At 50.6% G+C, this 11454-nt stretch overlaps 5 protein-coding genes across 6 annotated transcripts; 2 read left to right on the forward strand and 3 right to left on the reverse strand.

Annotated features, from left to right (window-relative positions):
* Positions 1-141: 141 nt before the first annotated feature.
* PV10_05023 (serine/threonine-protein phosphatase) lies at positions 142-2231 on the reverse strand. Its single transcript, XM_016369624.1, has 2 exons — positions 1676-2231; positions 142-1623 (listed from the first exon to the last, which is right to left on the reverse strand). The coding sequence occupies exons 1-2, from the start codon at positions 1830-1832 to the stop codon at positions 566-568; spliced, it is 1215 nt and encodes a 404-aa protein (XP_016225412.1). The 5' UTR covers positions 1833-2231; the 3' UTR covers positions 142-565.
* A 186-nt stretch (positions 2232-2417) lies between these two features.
* Positions 2418-4924, forward strand: PV10_05024 (uncharacterized protein). The gene is made up of 2 exons (XM_016369625.1): positions 2418-2837; positions 2884-4924. Exons 1-2 carry the CDS (start codon positions 2587-2589, stop codon positions 4604-4606), a joined length of 1974 nt encoding a protein of 657 aa, XP_016225413.1. The 5' UTR covers positions 2418-2586; the 3' UTR covers positions 4607-4924.
* A 186-nt stretch (positions 4925-5110) lies between these two features.
* Positions 5111-6532, forward strand: PV10_05025 (uncharacterized protein; the record flags this gene model as incomplete). Its single annotated transcript, XM_016369626.1, has 1 exon — positions 5111-6532. One exon carries the CDS (start codon positions 5111-5113, stop codon positions 6530-6532), a length of 1422 nt encoding a protein of 473 aa, XP_016225414.1.
* Positions 6533-6659: 127 nt separating this feature from the next.
* On the reverse strand, positions 6660-8863 carry PV10_05026 (uncharacterized protein). Its single transcript, XM_016369627.1, has one exon. The coding sequence runs from the start codon at positions 8573-8575 to the stop codon at positions 6899-6901; it is 1677 nt and encodes a 558-aa protein (XP_016225415.1). The 5' UTR covers positions 8576-8863; the 3' UTR covers positions 6660-6898.
* Positions 8864-9181: 318 nt separating this feature from the next.
* Positions 9182-11265, reverse strand: PV10_05027. Of its 2 annotated transcripts, XM_016369628.1 has the most exons (6): positions 10507-11265; positions 10288-10356; positions 10210-10225; positions 10017-10096; positions 9703-9961; positions 9182-9641 (listed from the first exon to the last, which is right to left on the reverse strand). In XM_016369628.1, the coding sequence occupies exons 1-6, from the start codon at positions 10576-10578 to the stop codon at positions 9607-9609; spliced, it is 531 nt and encodes a 176-aa protein (XP_016225416.1). In that variant the 5' UTR covers positions 10579-11265; the 3' UTR covers positions 9182-9606. The 2 variants fall into 2 exon arrangements, with proteins under 2 accessions (XP_016225416.1, XP_016225417.1); XM_016369629.1 differs by having other exon boundaries at positions 10288-11265.
* Between the last annotated feature and the right edge of the window lie 189 nt (positions 11266-11454).

Genomic DNA, 11454 nt, shown 5'->3' on the forward strand with positions numbered 1-11454 from the left:
TGCAACATGGGCAAGAGCGATTGAGGGCTCGGTGACCTGTATAAGTCGTCCTTGCCTCATCAATCCATTACTCTCTGGCCACCTGATCACCTGATCATCGAATCACCTGATCGTCACTGAAAAACCCCCTCCCCCTCCCCTCCCATATCAAAGATTTATTTACTCAAAGGACACACAGAAAGACGATGCAATTTCATCAAAGTCATCCCGTTTCTTCTTCTGTCATAGCTCATTGCCCCGCTCAAGCAACATGCACGCCATTGTTGGCGTTGGTGGCGCTGTCAGCAAGCTCATGCTTCGATGATAACCAACCATCTTGCCTCAGTGGCGCCATCATCTATCCGCAATAACACAGGAACAATAATTCCCCGTGTCCTTGCATGCACAGGGCTCTGTCGGCATTTGCAGTAATGTACAATGATATATCTCGTGATGCCAATAGAAACGCCGTGCAATGCTGGCAAAAGGTTAGACCCAGTCGCTGGCCCATTCCTATCCTCGCCTGTGTGGATATCCTTCGCTCTCCAGGCTTTGTTTCTCGATCCCTGGCTCCATCCACAATCCATTAGAGAAAATATTCATTGCGACCCCCTCTGGAGGCGGGAACGTGCCGGAGTTCATCCTTGACCGCGCTGAATAGCTTGAAGCTCGGATTCATATCCTCGCCCACTTCGCACACTGACGCCAGATTGCCGCAGCGATAGCAGTAGTTTGGTGCACTCCAGACCGTGACCACGTCTTGACTCTTGAAATGGTACTTGTATCCTTCGTTCACCAGTTGATGTGCTCGTGCGATCAGGTTGAGACCGTTGACATGGCAGAACTCTTGACTGACTCGATCTCCAAACAGCCAACCGGCCCCTCGTGGTGAGACTGCCCACGTCTCGACGTCTTCGGGATCCGACCACACCAGATCACAAAAAGCACCTTCATGTGGGATTTCCTGTGCACGGGCAACCACTCGCACCTGGTCCAACGTTCGGATCTCGGGCGACAGCCCACCGTGCACACACAACACCTTGCCATCCACAATCGCCCCCAATGTCATAAAGTCAAAGACCTGGCAGCACGCCTTCCATACTGACGTGTTTCCATATTTCTGTACACACTCTTCGTAAAAACCATAAACTTGTGTAATTTGTCGAGATTCATGATTGCCCCGCACCAACGTGATCTTTTCTGGATATTTGGCCTTCAAGCACAACAGTAGCGTCAGTGTTTCCAAAGAGAAGTATCCCCGGTCCACATAGTCGCCCAAGAAGATGAAATTGGCATTCTGTTTTCGCGAAATCACGTTTCCAGACTCGGACCTTTCGTCTTCAATTACCGATTGTTGAGACGAAGGAATCTCCTCGGCGTCACTGATTTCACTTTTCTCGCTCGGTGTGTCAGGATGCTCGGCCCCTCCGAGCTTGAGTTTCTTCTTCAATTTCGGGTTCGTAATCGTCGAAGGCGGTTCAATGTCGGCAGATGTGATGATGTTGGCTGGAGTGACAGGTGCTTCCGGAGCGGATTCGTTGGGCATGCCACCAGCAACTCGGAAGAGCTCGAGTAGATCGTAGAATTGCCCGTGGATGTCACCGCAAATGGTCACGGGTGTAGAAACAGGTTGGATGTTGGACTCTATTGGTTTCATCAGATCACTCCTAATCACACAGATTGCAACGCGGCATACCTTCCATCATGTACTCTTTTACAATCTCACAAAGTTGCTTCATGTGGTATTCAGAGAGATATTTGCAATTCTTCGCGGCTTCCAGCCATTCATCTGGACCTGCAGATCTCTTTAACCGAGCCGGTCCAGGAATTGGAACCTTGACCGTGCCCGCCATGGTGACGGTGAGGGGAGGCTATATCGAGACGACCAGGTCCGGGAGTGATTGTTGAACTGGGCAACAAAGGAGGGGGTGGGATAGAGAGTGTCGCGGCACCTTGACGACTGGGAATGTGACTGTGAAAAAGAATCACATGCGTTTGCGTTTGCTATCACCTCTCCACGTGCTGTCGGTATAGAGTGGAAAGATGGTTCTTGATGGGGGTGTGCGTTTTCTTAGAAGCGTGGATGTTGATGCCGACGCGGATATGAGATTGATTGAGGGGAACAAGGAGGTGAGGGGGGGAGGAGATCTAGAAGACAGTGAGCAGTCGGGTTTAACAGAAAGACGAGGCGAGTCAAGACGGTAATCTGGCAAACGCAAAGGAGGTGAATGACAGTGAAGAGGCGTCGTAGGGATCGATGAGGTTGAGGTTGCGCACTTGTTGCTGCCAAATCCGCACGAGTTTCAAGATGGAGGCGCCGCTCACGTGATCGTGATCAAGGTCCTTCAACGGGACAACTTAATTCCGGGGATGATATCAAGAACCAGGAATCAATCTGAAGATATTCGATATTCTTTAATATCGTCACTGTGTTTTATATTCACTCACTCTAACCCATCACTTCTTCATGAGTCTTCCTTCTTTGCCCCGTATCCTCTGCCTATCTGATTTTGTCCGTGCCTGTTGTTGGGAGATTCTCCCAGTCCCGCATCTCTAGACAAGCACAAAACCTAGTCCCGTTCCCTCGTTGTTTCCTGGCTTACAACAATGTCCAACTCCTCCAAAGGCCGCTCTGGCGGTGTCTTGCCTGTCAACGCTGCAGCCAGAAAGACTACTACGCCTACCGCAGCAGCTAAACCTTCCTCGAGGAATCCAGCCCCCAAGTCCCGACTCATCATTCGTCGTCTCCCACCAGGATTGACTGAGACGGAATTCTGGAATTGTCTGGGCCAGGCTTGGAAAGTTGGCGCTGGGAAGATTGACTGGGCTGCCTTTAAAGAGGGGAAGATTTCAAATGAGTCAGTTCTTTCTCCGTCTTCCTGACAGTTGACTAATATCTCCCAGTCCCGCAAAGCCATCTCGGCCTTCCAGAGCTTACTTGAAAGTAAAGGACCAAAGTCTCCTGGAGGAACTGTCTGTCGTGGTTAAGCAGTCTTCCTTCTTGGATGCCAAAAACACTAGCAAGGATGCCTGCCTTCTTGGACCCCCTTCACTCGAGTTTGCTCCTTACAACAAGACTCCCAGTGGACGAATTCGACATGACGGCCGACAGGGCACGATTGATCAAGACCAGGAATTTATTGACTTTTTGCAAAGCTTGACTGAACCCATCACCAAAGGAGCTGCTAATGGGGCTGATGCATCAGACGTCAAAGCTGACAAGGTGTCCACGACTCCACTCATACAATATATCAAGGAGAAGAAAGCCAACAAGGCAAAGGAAGCCTCTCAAGCCAAGGCGACCAAATCCCGCGAAGCCAAAGAGGCCAAAGTCTCCAAATCCGAGAGTCGGTCCACTGTCATCATCAAAGGGAAGAACAATCCCCCAGCAGACAAGGACAAGGTCGCCAAGGCCACCCAGGATGCGGTCAAAGCAGTCAACAGGTCAGTGGCTGCAGCCCAAGCTGGAAAGCAAACATCGACCAAGTCAGACTCGAAGCAATCTTCAAAAGAGACCTCGGCACAAGCGACACCTTCGACCAAACGTGAACGAGAAAGAGGCAGTGCCAATGCAGCTGCACGCATGCTCCAACGCGATCTAGGACTTGTAGCCAAGGAGAACAAGACTCAACGAGAGAGGGCATCTAAGGCTGGAGCTACGAGCAGCACTGGAGCAGACTCTGGCGCCTCTAGCAAAGCAACTGGGGCCACAAAGCCAACAACCACGGAGAGTCTCACTGAGAAGAAAGAAAAGAACAAAGACTCTGTTCCAGCAACACCGACGACCCCAACGCCGCCAACTGGACCCAGAGCATCACGTACGACAAGCGCAGCGTCAACAGCCACATCCACAAAGGCTGCAAATGCAACCCCTGCGCAACGAACTACCAAGGCTGCAGCTCAACCCTCTCAAGGGGCAAAGTCAGCTTTCCTCAAGCACGCCAATGCCTCGCAAGGCATCACGGAAGAAGCTTTACAGACCAGTTTTAAGGAATTCGGAACTATCACACGATGTGAGATTGACAAGAAAAAGGGTCTGGCATATATCGACTTCGGTGAAGCAGAAGCATTGAAGAAAGCCATGGCAGCAAGTCCAGTCAAAGTGGGCAGTGGACAAGTGACGGTATTGGAGAACAAGAACTCGCAAGGTGGCGGGAAGAGGGGAGGTGGACAACAGAAGCAAAAAGGAGAAGGCGGCAAAGCCACAAATATCGAGTCAAAAGCCGCAAGACCTAATAGCGCAGATCTCACTCAAGCTGCTGCAAGCAAAACTGCTGATTCGACAGCACCCTCTACTCCCAGCAATTCCGGAATTCTGCCAGAAGCAACCTCAACAACGAGCACAGCGGCTGCAGCAGGCAAAGAAGCACAGGGTTCAAAGGCGCAAGGTCGAGGTGGCGGACGCGGTGGGAAGGGAGCCGGAAGCTCAAACAGCAACAAGGGCTCTGCGAGAGGTTCAGGACAGGGTGGCAAAGGTGGTAACCGTGGAGGGAAAGGACGCCGCGGCGGACAGGGAGGGCAGGGAGGTGGAGATGCTGGGTCGAATGCCGACAGTTCAGCAACACCAGCAGCGAGCAGTGGAGGTCCTAATACGACCAGTGCCGGAGAGGCAAAGAAGTCCGAGTGAGATCCATCATAGGGCACTTGGAAGGACTCAGTTGATCTTCAGGGCTGGCCGCGTGTTTGACTCAAACACTTCTTGGAAGGTTCTTGAGCCAGCGAAACATGGCCGTGGATGTCTCGCCTCTGACCATGGATGTCAAGTTTGATCCAAGGCGAGACAGGCGTGGTGAGGGTCTTGCACGCTGATCAAGCTAGTCTGGACTTGCAAGTAAATCATTGTCCTGAACAAAGGAGAGAGGGTGAGATCTACCATCCGGCTCTAGAGACCACCTATTCAAATTATTTCTTTGTTGACAGAAACACTCTGCATGCGGTGACAGCTACAAGACAAAGACCAATAACCTCTCCCCCTTTTTTCTTTACAATCGTATTTGGCGAGCACATTGGAAGTGTATTTCACCACCATTCCCATATCGTCCCATCGCATCAGATGATCTTTTCTGGATCTGCTCAACCAAGATCTCCCCCAATCAATCCAGAATCCAGAATCCAGAATCTAGAATCCAGAATGGCAACCGCCTCACCTACCCGCCGGGCTCGCCTCTCTGAACTTCATCGACAAGTAACTCAACTATATGCCACATCCCTTCTCAACCGCGTACAACTTCTTTTGATCATTCGAGAAGCCGGGCTCGACTCTCCCATTGGAGAACAAGCATTGAAAGCCACAGAAAATGAAACCGAGATTGCCAACTTACTGGACAAGTTCAGAGGTCTACCCGCCCAAAAATCGCTAGACCCAGAGATTGTCGGCAAAGAGCACTTCCTACGAGGATATTTCTGCGAATTGAGAGGTGATAAGAACAATGCAAGGATCTGGTACCGTCACGCCGTCATGATCGATAGCCAGCTTGCAAAATCGGAACGCATTCGAAAGTTTCTTGGGTTATCTGATTTAGGAGAGAGTTCGGCGGCTTCAGATGGAGACAAGCAAGATTCAACGACGGTCAGTCCAGTCTCAAGAAGTTCGATCGCTAGCTTGGACCGCAGTGTATCAAATAAAGACGATTCAACCAGACGAGACAGCACGAGCGAAGAAGCGTCCGAGATTGACTCTCCAATCAGACACAACAGACCCAAATCATCCACTGATACAATTGAACCAGACCCCATCATTACATCCGTCATCAATTCGAAACCCACTATCGACTCAGAGGGCAACATCCGACATAGCGAACTATTCGGCGATTTATTGGCACACACGCTCGTCGAGGGGGTTTCACCGTATCGAACGGAAAACTTCTTGAACGAGTTAACCATGTCACCTGGTAGTCTCACATCATCATCATATGACAACAGCCAATATTCACAACGTGGAACTGGAATCGATGTCGGATTCCGTATCAATCATGGACCAGAGGGAAATAAGACCTTTGATGACCTTTACGGTCGACCTCGAGCGTGTTTACCCGGCAAATGTGATGGTGGTAGTGGTAGTGTTGATGGTGGGTTGAGACCAGTATCTAATGGTTGCACCATTAATGGTCATGGTCATGGTCATGGTGATCATGATCATGATCAACATGGTCAATTTGATGAAGCTTCTACTACTACTACCATTACTACGCCTACAAGCCCATCAACCCACCCACACATCCACGTCCGCCACGAACATCCCGTCTCAACGACACGACGACCCAGTTTAACCGTCCGAACTACTCCTCCTCCTCCCACCACCACGACCACGACCACGACCGCCACCACTGGCACTAGTCGACGACGTCTTTCAGAAGAAGGAATCCTTACCGATATTCCTGCACTGGATGAATTGCCAAAAGTTCTTGTCAGTCCAGTTCAAATATCACCTAGTCATGCGGTTGGTGCTAGACGTCGGTCTTGGGGTGGTAATGTGGGTGTAGATATTACGCCGACTTCTCCGAATTCGCCGAGTCGGTTGAGACAGTCGATTACGATTGATGATGATGAGTGAGAGGGAGAGGGAGGGGGGGGGAAGGAGGGTTGATGGATTAATTTAAAGTGATGATGGAATGAGGATTTTCAGCACTTACATAGTTGGAGAATATATTTAATTCAAGCCTCTAGATGTAACGTCGTTTCTATCGCCATCTTGACACTTTACAAACTCCAAGTCAATAACCCGAATCTAACCCAACGTAACCTATCATTCTTCACTGCCCACGCAATCCCAGCCTTTCTAAGAGTATATACATAACCAATCTACATATATAGACAAGCCAAGGGCACGACACGAGCTAAGTAGATCGTAGTCCAGACATCGCCAGAATACAACAAACCATCTAAGTACTTAGATGAGTATCAACCATATCCTTACCTTTTACAACCTTGGCTTCGAAGTCCCCTCAAGAGCCTTTGCATCTCTCTTCGCCCATTCCTTGAGCAACTTCCGAATAATTTTACCACTTGCCAACTTGGGAATCTCATCGACCAGGACAACACCTCCGGTTAGATGTTTATGTTTCGCGAGTCGAGCAGCGACAAAAGCCTGAATATCGGATTCAAAGTCTTTATTCCCATTGGCATTGATCGTCGGTTGCAGAACGACATACGCACGAGGCCGTTCCTCGTCATGAATGAGCATGCCTACGGCCGCCGCATCAGCAACGTCAGGATGTTCGAGTAAAACGGCCTCGAGCTCGGCGGGGGCGACTTGTAGGCCGTTCACCTTGATCAATTCTTTCTTGCGGTCGACGATCCACCAGTTATTGTCTTTGCATACAGCCACGTCGCCGGTCTTGAACCAACCTTCTGCTGTGATACTGTCGCGTGTGGCTTGGGGATTGTTCCAATATGCTTTCAACATCTGGGGACCACGAAGCCATAATTCGCCTGGTGTTCCGGGCTCTTTGATTTCGTTTTCCTCTTCGTCTACTAGCTTCGCTTCCGTGTTGGGTAATAAATGTCCGATACTCCCGGTCTTGTCGTCGGTTTCGCCGGGGATCATGATCCCCACGCACGTCGTCTCTGTCATGCCCCAAGCTTGACCGATGGTTAGTCCGAATCGTCGATTTACTTCATTCTGTAGGTCGCCTGACAAGGGGGCTGCTCCGCAGATGATGCGCTTCACGCTGCTGATGTCGTATTTGGCTGTTTCGGCTCGTTTGGCCAACATGACAATGATGGGTGGCACGACCTGCATTTCAGTGATGCGGTATTTCTGAATGTATTTCAGGAAATCCTCAAATACAAACTTGGACATGATGTAGGCTGGGAAGCCCAGTTTACATGCAATGTTGATGGTCCATAGTTGGCTGTAGGCGTGGTATAATGGTAGAAAGGTCAGCCATCGCTCTGGTCGAGGCCGGTCGCCTGAGTACGGGGTGCCCACGTATTTATTGTGGATGGACTGGCTCGCGTTGGCGATCAAATTGCGGTGGGTGATACACACGCCCTTGGGGATGCCTGTGGTGCCGCTGGAGAAGTTGATGGTGGCAATGGTGTTGAGAGCTGCCTCTCCTTCCAATGGGTCCCACTGCCACGAGCGGGCTTCGTCCTCTGATGCGACCAGGGTCCTCCAATCTTTGATCCCCTTGGTAGTTTCGGTCGGTGTGTCGGAGAAGAGAAAGACTCTGTCGGCGGGAATGTTGGCTTGCTTGGCGGCGGCGACGCCTGTGTCGAGCAGTGACGGATGGACTAGGACCACAGCGGCTGAGACCGTCTTCATCTGTAGGGCGGCTTCGCCGACCGTATATATGGGGTTGACGCCGGTGAAGAAACGCTTGGAACCCGCGGCGGCTAGATATGCGACTGGGACATAGAGATGGTTGGGAGTAAAGACCAGGATTGCTTGAGACTCGCCCACGCCGATTCGGTCAAGGCCCGCAGCCAGCCGTTTGATCCATAACAGCATCTGGGCGGGCGACAAGCTGTGGGATGGATTGGCAGCATCGATCCATAACGGTTTCTCCGAGAGCGGCTTATCCGAAGGGAACAGGTAGGATAGGATGTTGCATTTGGGGATGTCGATGGGTGGGTAAGGTGATCGGTAGGGCATGATGTGCAATGTCGAATGGTATCCAGGCAAGTGAGCTGACTTATCTTGAACAAGATGTTTGTATCTGTACCTGGCAATAGTACCTTCCCGGGCCCTTCAACTGAGATGGTAGATAGAGAGTCTCTCCAGGTAATAGAATCCAGGTAGTCAAGAGCAGTAGGAAGGTCTCTGAGCTCACGGAGGAGGAGATGATGATAGGAAATATACTCACGGTTCACTTCTCACATGTAGTACGAGTTGAGTTCCATAAAGACCCAAGCACAGGAACGGATGGAACGCCTTTAATTTGGAGTATATTGACTTTCGGCACCTCGGTCAATCGAGAAATGTTGGAGGGATGAGTATACTCCGTGCATTGGAGCAAACCCCACCGGATTTTTATCGGCCTCCAGAGTGGAATCAAGGACTTCTCCAACTTCCATGTCTTGTTGATGGGGAGAGGGCCTGATCTCCAGTTGCGTCATATGGTTATCAGGGACTTTTTCAGTAGTCTGGAGACATTGAAAGAGGGTTGATCATTGGGTGAGAATGTGGACAAGATTGTGGGTGGCCTTCGGCGTCCCAGAAATCCAAGAAAGCTAGCGGACCGAGATTTTGTTGGCACTGAAACAACTGATTAGCTGTACAAGTCAATATACACTATACAATCAACATAAATCCAACCTGAAAGAATGAGGAAATGAATATATTGATGCTGATAATCAACAAAGGCTACATCGAGGCGTCGCTCTGGGTTTTAACAGGTCCACCCAACCCAAGAATCTAGGGGACGTTCTGCCGCTAGTCCACTGTCATCGTGTCGTGTTCGTCGTGCTTGTGTCTACGTAGGCTTGGTCGAATAAATTATCTCATTTCGTGGACGTCATAGGCTTTTAACTCGGCAAAGACTGAGAGTGCGAATTCCCTTCCTGAATTGCTCGATTACCAAGGATACATTGCCATCAGATCCACACATGGACAACTTGAATTTCCTACTTCCTGAGGAGGACAATCCGGCTTCAGAGATTGAAAGGGTTTCGTTTGCAGATTTTCTATTTCGGGGAGAGGAGCTGAACGAATTCCTCATCTAAGTGACTTGTGAGTATGGTTCTGTCTTAGAAAGGGCCGGGGGAGCATGAGCAACGTACAATCAATGGTGCCATTGCGGTCCTTATCTGCCTCGCGGATCATCTCATCGATTTCCTCGTCTGTCAGGTTCTCTCCAAGAGACTTCATGACCTGGCGCAATTCGTCGGCAGAGATAGTGCCGCTGCCATCCTTGTCGAAAACATTGAAGGCAGCACGAGTTTCGTGAGCAAAGTCGGTCGGCTTGACAGTGGTGGACATCATCTTCATGAACTCGTCAAAGTCAATGCTGCCAGATGAATCGGCATCAACCTCGTTGATCTGTCATGGCGGGTGAGTGATGATACCACAGAAGGGGTTAGTTGTGGGCGCATACCATGTCTTGCAGCTCCGAATCGGAAGGATTTTGACCCAGAGAGCGCATGATCTCACCGAGTTCAGAGGCAGTGATGGTACCTGAAGTCAGGTGAGCAAGTGCTGTAAATGGCTGGACGGTGACAAGGCTGAGATGGACATGGAGGAGGGACAGCCTTGGAAAAAGGCGGGGTCGAAGCAATCGATCAACTTACCACTTCCATCTTTGTCCTTTTCCTGCGGGTCAGCACCGAGTCGAGGCAGAAAGAAAGTGGATCTTGGGAGATACGTACAAATAGGGCAAAGACGTCCTTATACGCCTTGATCTCTTCGTCAGACATGGGGGCAGGAGTTGTCGGGGTCTGCTAAGGATAAAGACAAATTCAGTCAGCAAGAGCACGTGGTGTGGTGAGGTGCGGTGCGGTATGTGTGGCGTAGATGGGTCGGTCTAAGGAAGAAAAGAGGTCCAGGCGGGTCGGGGCGGGGAACGGGCAGAACGGAAAGAAGCTCACGTCAGAATAATTGACTGGAGGTCTGTTAGAAGAAACCGACTGAGTATCAATCTTTTCGACTTTGGGCGGCATCAGGGAAGAGAGTTATATGAAGCACCTAGTCAGGAGAGTGGATAAGAGATTCAGATGAAAAGGGCTGATTAGGGCCGTGTCAGACAGGGTCCAGGTTCTGGGGCAGGACTGGAGTGACTCGTGTATGGGTGTGTATGGGTGGCTCGTGAGGGTATGAGAAAGGATGTGTGTGAATGTGTGTCTATCTGGACTGCCCAGAAGAGATGCAGCAATCCGGAGACAAGTGTGGGCTAGCTTGTGCAGGGTGGTGTCAGTTGGTGGGACAAGCAGGCCAAGAGTTTTGGGACAGGGTTGTGGGAGATGTTGATGGTGACCGGTGTCACGAATTAGGTCACGGTGGAGGCTGATCGGGCTGGACGAGGGCTGAAATAGACCGAGATGGAGGTACTGGGGCAAGAGAAGTGAGGCGGTGGTTGGATTGAATTGAATCGATCTTGTGAGTGGACAAGTTGACGGGAGGACTGTAGCTGAGATTCGGTGAGACTCGGCGGGTTGAGAAGTTGGATACGATGGATTTGGGCTGGGATGAATATGGATACGAGGTGACGCAGGCAGAGGAGGAAGTGCAGAAGAAACGGTTTAACTGAGGATGGAGGGGGAAGTGGGATTGATTGGAGAGACTTTTGATGCAAGCACTGATGCAAGCACTGAAGGGTGAAGGAGGGGCATTGCTTTGCATTTTGTTCCTGCCACTTGCTGCGTCTACTGCTTCCTTGTCTTATATGCCTGATAAGTATGAGTAATAGGCTAACATGACTGCTCCTGCTACTGCTACAATGGCCTGTTGCGCCTGCTTGATGCCTGCCCATGTGCCTGATTACCTGTGTGATCGCACCTGCCGCACGTGCACAAAACCCCTTACAGCCATTGCAGCTT

Source organism: Exophiala mesophila (assembly GCF_000836275.1).
Source record: "Exophiala mesophila strain CBS 40295 unplaced genomic scaffold supercont1.3, whole genome shotgun sequence".
NCBI lineage: Eukaryota > Fungi > Ascomycota > Eurotiomycetes > Chaetothyriales > Herpotrichiellaceae > Exophiala > Exophiala mesophila.

Coding starts and splice junctions, on each gene's coding strand:
- PV10_05023 (XM_016369624.1), bottom strand. CDS start 1,832: ATGGCGGGCACGGTCAAGGTTCCAATTCCTGGACCGGCTCGGTTAAAG. Junction 1,624..1,675: donor AAAAGAGTACATGATGGAAG/GTATGCCGCGTT, acceptor TGAAACCAATAG/AGTCCAACATCCAACCTGTT.
- PV10_05027 (XM_016369628.1), bottom strand. CDS start 10,578: ATGCCGCCCAAAGTCGAAAAGATTGATACTCAGTCGGTTTCTTCTAAC. Junction 10,357..10,506: donor CTCCAGTCAATTATTCTGAC/GTGAGCTTCTTT, acceptor TATCCTTAGCAG/ACCCCGACAACTCCTGCCCC. Junction 9,962..10,016: donor ATTCGGAGCTGCAAGACATG/GTATGCGCCCAC, acceptor CCGCCATGACAG/ATCAACGAGGTTGATGCCGA.
- PV10_05024 (XM_016369625.1), top strand. CDS start 2,587: ATGTCCAACTCCTCCAAAGGCCGCTCTGGCGGTGTCTTGCCTGTCAAC. Junction 2,838..2,883: donor GAGGGGAAGATTTCAAATGA/GTCAGTTCTTTC, acceptor AATATCTCCCAG/TCCCGCAAAGCCATCTCGGC.
- PV10_05026 (XM_016369627.1), bottom strand. CDS start 8,575: ATGCCCTACCGATCACCTTACCCACCCATCGACATCCCCAAATGCAAC.